The sequence below is a fragment of the Thamnophis elegans genome, chromosome 10, assembly GCF_009769535.1.
Source record: "Thamnophis elegans isolate rThaEle1 chromosome 10, rThaEle1.pri, whole genome shotgun sequence".
In the NCBI taxonomy this organism is placed as follows: Eukaryota; Metazoa; Chordata; class Lepidosauria; order Squamata; family Colubridae; genus Thamnophis; species Thamnophis elegans.
Genome location: NC_045550.1, coordinates 7,817,122 through 7,823,121, shown reverse-complemented (window position 1 = coordinate 7,823,121; position 6,000 = coordinate 7,817,122). Strand labels below are relative to the sequence as shown.

The 6,000-nt window shown below is 48.4% G+C and overlaps 1 protein-coding gene across 1 annotated transcript; it reads left to right on the top strand.

The window, feature by feature from the left end:
* Positions 1-2,980: 2,980 nt before the first annotated feature.
* HMX2 (H6 family homeobox 2) lies at positions 2,981-5,359 on the top strand. The gene is made up of 2 exons (XM_032224809.1): positions 2,981-3,278; positions 4,812-5,359. The coding sequence occupies exons 1-2, from the start codon at positions 2,981-2,983 to the stop codon at positions 5,357-5,359; spliced, it is 846 nt and encodes a 281-aa protein (XP_032080700.1).
* Positions 5,360-6,000: the final 641 nt, after the last annotated feature.

Below are 6,000 nucleotides of genomic sequence, written 5' to 3'. Positions count from 1 at the left end.
AAACAATGGATATAAACTAATCAAGGAGAGAAGCACCCTAGAACTAAGGGGACGTTTCATAACAGTGAGAACAATGAACCAGTGGAACAGAAGTTGCCTTCAGAAATGGTGGGTGCTCCATCACTGGAAGTTTTAAAGAAGAAACTGGGCAGCCACTTGTCTGGAATGGTATAGGGTCTCCTGTTGGGCAATGGGTTGGACTAGAAGACCTCCAAGCTCCCTTTCAACTGTTACTCTGTTCTTGCTGACCACATGGCTCTGCTGAAGTTGTATTTCATTATGTCATGCCAATCGGGTACATATTACACACACACACACACACACACACACACACACACACAGAGAGAGACAGACACACACATCTATCTATCTATCTATCTATCTATCTATCTATCTATCTATCTATCTATCTATCTATCTATCTATCTACCTACCTACCTACCTACCTACCTACCTACCTACCTACCTACCTACCTACCTACCTACCTACCTAATCTATCTATCTATCTATCTATCATCTATCTATCTATCTATCTATCTATCTATCTATCTATCTATCTATCTATCTATCATCTATCTATCTATCTATCTATCTATCTATCTATCTATCTATCTATCTATCTATCTATCTATCTATCTCCAATGTTATGTAGTTCAACAAGCACGTCTGATATCATTGATTTATTATACTAACACGTACCAGTCTCGCAATGCTTCTTCATCACTGTCTGTTTATCCAGGTGTGCATCTTCTGCCCCCCTCCTCCCCTTTCTCTAGAGAAACGTTGCTGAAAACTTTTAGAAATCAAGATTGCCCCCTTTCTATCTCCCTCCCTCCCTTTTTACCCCGATCAAAGATGTACAAATCCGGAGGAAGCGGAGCGATTGTATTACAAGCGATGGAAAGAAGGTGTGTCAGCCCGAGTGGAAAGGCCATATAATTGCTTATTCTTAGATGGTCCTGATAATCATCCTCTTCCTGAACCTATCGGGAGAGATTACATCCCAAGGGGAAGGTTAGAGCTGGATCTGTCAGAGCTGGAGAAGAGAAGATAATTTCTCAGTTTGGGTTGCCAGCTAAGCCCCCGCCCCCAGCTCCCCCAATGCGTGCTCCTTGCCTAGGCATCTTGGCGCCAGGCAACTTGAATGCGCGTCGCCTGCAATCCCCCATCCGTGGAAAAGCAGTATCTTTGCCTGGCTCCCCCCGCCCCCCCCGGGCTCCCGAGGGACGGAGATGAGTGACGATCCCGTGCGCTTGAGGGTTTAGCAGCGGGGTTCAAACGTTGACTTTCATTCACCGATGAAATCGTCGTGCTCCCGCCCCCACCCCATCAGTTTTCAGCTAACCTTTTGGGAGTGGGGTGGGGGACGTTTTATTGCTACAACGCTATCTTGGTTTAAGCATTCATATTCATTCATATTCTCTTCTCTTCTCTTCTCTTCTCTTCTCTTCTCTTCTCTTCTCTTCTCTTCTCTTCTCTTCTCCTCTCCCCTCCCCTCCCCTCCCCTCCCCTCCCCTCCCCTTCCTTCCCTTCCCTTCCCTTCCTTTCCTTCCCTTCCCTTCCCTTTGTTCAAATTATTGCAGCTCTATTCTGGAAATGAATTCAGAATAACGAAACCAGAGGCGGGAAGTGTGAGAAAATTTCTCTGATCAAAACGAAAGTATATAGAGCAGGGGTTACTAAAGCTTTTTTTTTTTTTTAAATTAAACTTGCATAAAATGCCAAACATCCCTGAATAGTTTCTGGAATCATCTGTAAACAGCATTTCCTTGGAAGTAAGCTTTCCCTGGCGAGAGCTTCTTCGTGGGCTTCCGAGGGCAACCTCAGAGGGCTCTAGAAAACACCTATAACCTGCCTGATAGATGGGACTCAACGCTGGTTCTCGTTTACGGGAACCAAGATCTAGGCGCTGGGAGGAAAGGTGGTCGTTTGTATTTGTATTTGTATTTTATTATTTGTATGCCGCCCTTCTCCGGGAGGACTCAGGGCGGCGAACAATTCAAGGGGGGAAAAAGGGGAACATAAAAGACAAAATACAAATAATAAAAGTAGACAACAGTCGCACAGCCATACATGTCGAGAGGGGAGGGAACTCATCACCCCCAGGCCTGCCGGCAAAGCCAGGTTTTGACGGCTTTTCGGAAGGCCTGGAGAGAGGTGAGGGTCCGAATCCCTGCAGGGAGTTCATTCCAGAGGGCCGGAGCTGCCACAGAGAAGGCCCTCCCCCGGGTAATAGCCAGGTGGCATTGGCTGGTAGATGGCACCCGGAGGAGGCCAACCCTGTGAGATCTAATGGGTCTTTGGGAGGTAATTGGCAGCAGGCGGTCTCTCAAGTACCCAGGTCCAATACCAAAGTCTCCTTTCCATCTTTTAAACCAACGCCTTTAGGGGCATGTAGATTTCACTTAAGACTCTATGCTAAACCGGTCTGGAAAGGAGGAGGAGGAGGCGATAAAGGATTTTATTATTTTTAAACACACAAACGCTCTGCGCACGCTAAAAAAAAGAAAGAAAGAAAGAAAGAAAGAAAGAAAGAAAGAAAGAAAGAAAGAAAGAAAGAAAGAAAGAAAGAGGCTTCTCGCCGCTTCTAACGGGTCCATTTATAAACGAGAAGGGGAGCTGGGTGTTCTGCAGTCAGCTGTCTGTCTGTGATCTAGAATTTTTGAAACTTTCCGGGGCCGCTTGGCGGCTGGTGATTGGCCAAGGCGGAGGTAACCTCCATGCAAATGAAGCCCCCGCCACCTCGCAGCCCGTAGATCAATAGAGATCCGAGAGAGAAAGGAGCATGCATTCAGAATCGGCGAGCTCAAGGGAAACCTGCCGAGGCACGCCCCAAAAAGCCCCCCAAACCGGTCTCCCCAAAGCCAGGCTAGGGCAGATCAGCCCCTCCGGCTGCTCCCTATACCCAAGCTTGACTCCTGCTCCGCAGCGCGCCTCTAACGCGAGCGGTGTCTCCCTCTCGTTTCTTATGAGCCCAGGATGAGCAACAAAGAAGATGCAGGCAAAGGTTGTCCCGCGGCAGCTCCGGTCTCCAGCTTCACCATCCAGTCGATCTTAGGCAGCGGCACGTCGGGAGGAGGCAGGGAGCCCAGCTCCAAGCAGCCCTCCTCCTCCTCCTCCTCCTCCGCCTGGCCGAGCAGGAAGAGGAGCCTGTCGGTCTCTTCCGAAGAAGAAGAACCCGACGAGAGCTGGAAACACCCCACTTGCTTCTGCTCCGACTCGCAGGCCCCGGAAGAAACGTGCCACAAGCATCAGGCTCTCGGCTTCACGTGTCTCAGTAAGTATTGGGCCGGGATGGTGGGGAGAGCGCGCGGGGGAAGCGAGGGGGGGACGACACGCAGAGAAGCACCCTTGGCTTCCTAATTAGGAAGAATGATCTCTGGGTGCGTCTTATTTATAAAGGCTGGGAGTGTAAGAACGAAAACTCAGGTTGGTTTAAAAAAAAAAAAAAACTTTGGGTGCAGATTTCTCTACAAATCTGTTTTCTGATCTTCTTTTACTCTTCAGAGAAGGCGGTGGGTTAAAGTGAAGAGATCCGGGGATGGGGGAATACAGTTTTAGGTAGTCTGTCTGTCTGTCTGTCTCTCCCTCTCCCCCTCTCTCTCCCTCTCCCTCCCCCCTCTCTCCTCCAATAATTGTCTCTGGTGTCTCCTCCCTCTTTTAAAGAACGATTTAGGCAGAGATTTTTTTTAAAAAAATGGGTTTTTTAATGGTTTTAATGGTTAATGGTTTTTTAAATATATATGTATGTATATGTATATATGTGTATGTGTGTATATGTATATGTGTGTATGTGTGTGTGTGTGTGTGTGTATGTATGTATGTATGTATGTATGTATGTATTTAAAGGATGTACTTTGTAAAAAAAAATGCAACACAACCGGCCCTCGTAATTCATTGGGAAAAGGAGAGAGTGGAATAAATTCCACTCGATTCCTTTTCTTCGCTTCTCTGAGCTCTGCAGCACGGAAGGCTGGTGGAGAACTGACCACAGCCCAGTGTTAAGGCAGAACCTTAGCGGACAGCAAACCCCAGCATCAGCGGTGGGACTTCCTGCCGAGAAAGCACGCCTGGCTTGCGCGATCCAGAAAGTAGAAACGAATCTAAACAGGATGCGGCAGCTGAGAACCCTCGGCCCCGTGAGTCTAGAGGTGCAGTTGATCAGATCAGCTTCCCGGAAGAGCTACAAATAGCGTCTGTACACAGCCGTAAAGAGATGGAGAAGTGGGGAGACCAATGCGCTCATCCCCCCCTTCTCTAAGGTGGATAGGTAGATAGGTAGGTAGATAGACATCCGTAGAGATGTCTGTCTGTCTGTCTGTGTGTATGTGTGTTAGATAGATAGATAGATAGATAGATAGATAGATACACACAACCGTAAAGAGATGGAGAAGTGGGGAGACCAATGCGCTCATCCCCCCCTTCTCTAAGGTGGATAGGTAGATAGGTAGGTAGGTAGGTAGACATATATCGTAGATAGACATCGGTAGAGATGTCTGTCTGTCTGTCTGTGTGTCTGTGTGTATGTGTGTATGTGTGTATGTGTATGTGTGTTAGATAGATAGATAGATAGATAGATAGATAGATAGATAGATAGATGATAGATAGATAGATAGATAGATAGATAGATAGATAGATAGATTACAGAACAGCACAACACAACAATATTGGGTAACACCAGCGGTTTAACCCCCCTTCCCCCCACAGTGTGTATTATTTGGGGTGGGCTATGATGGATTTCCCCTCTCCTCCGCCCGGGACAAATCACAATATCCATGCCCACTTCTGCTTCTCTTCCTCTTCACTCCAGGCAATTCCAAAGGGACCGGCGCGGCGCTCGGTTCCGACCGGACGCCTCCTTTCCTCTCTCCGTCCCAGCCGGATTTTAAGGAAGAGAAAGAGAAGCCCTTCGCTCCGAATTCGCCCGCCTGCTCGGCGGACCGTCAAAGGGACGGGACGGAAAGGCAATCCGGCTCGGCCAAAAAGAAGACGCGCACGGTCTTCTCGCGGAGCCAAGTTTACCAGCTGGAGTCCACCTTCGACATGAAGCGCTACCTGAGCAGCTCCGAGCGGGCCTGCCTGGCCTCCAGCTTGCAACTGACAGAGACTCAGGTGAAAACCTGGTTCCAGAACCGGCGGAACAAATGGAAGCGGCAGCTCTCGGCCGAACTGGAGGCGGCCAACATGGCCCACGCCTCGGCCCAGACTCTGGTGGGGATGCCACTGGTTTTCAGAGACAATTCCGTCCTCAGGGTGCCCGTGCCCAGGTCCATCGCCTTCCCGGCGCCCTTATACTACCCAGGCAGCAACCTGTCCGCCTTACCTCTTTACAACCTCTACAATAAGCTCGATTACTGAGACGGGACTCGAACGATCTTGGAGGCCAGCCGGGTCTCGACCCTTTACGCCCTGTTCTTCACCCATCCGTCTGTTGTTGATCGGAAAGAAGAATTGTGCTTTTGGCATTGTTAAGAAATACACCATGTGTATTCATTGCTATTATATTATATTATATTATATATATATATATATATTTAAAATATTTATGGGAATCCTCTTTGGGGTGGTTTCTTTCGCTTGTTTTCTAGGCTGGAGAGAAAGAATTATATGACTTCCGCCTTCTCTTGTTTGGTCTCGTTCCTGGTACAGACGTACCTAAGCCAGCTTGTTGCTTCTGGGGGTTGGTCAGGGGGGTGCTCCTCTTTCAAACCAAACGGGGATCGTCTTCGTGCGTCGATAGGCAAAGTCAGGGCTCTGGAAACCCTCTGCCCCGTTCCCCAGGCTCGTCCCACCCTGCCGCTTCACCCCCGGGCATTAATGATACTTTGCGGGAAAGCAAGCAAAAACGAGGCGTTGTCGGAGGGGCATGCTTCCGACCTGTACATATTTTTAAAGAAAATAATAAAAAAAAGAATTTTAAAAGCGTCCTTGGCTAATTTGGGTTAGGTTGCTTATGGCGTAGCCTGCTTGGCTTTCTCTGGCAAAGCGCTTGGAACTTT

Excerpts from the sequence above, each read along its gene's own strand:
- HMX2 (XM_032224809.1), top strand. The coding sequence starts at position 2,981 with ATGAGCAACAAAGAAGATGCAGGCAAAGGTTGTCCCGCGGCAGCTCCG. Across the intron at positions 3,279-4,811 it reads TCTCGGCTTCACGTGTCTCA|GCAATTCCAAAGGGACCGGC; the intron begins GTAAGTATTGGG and ends TCTTCACTCCAG.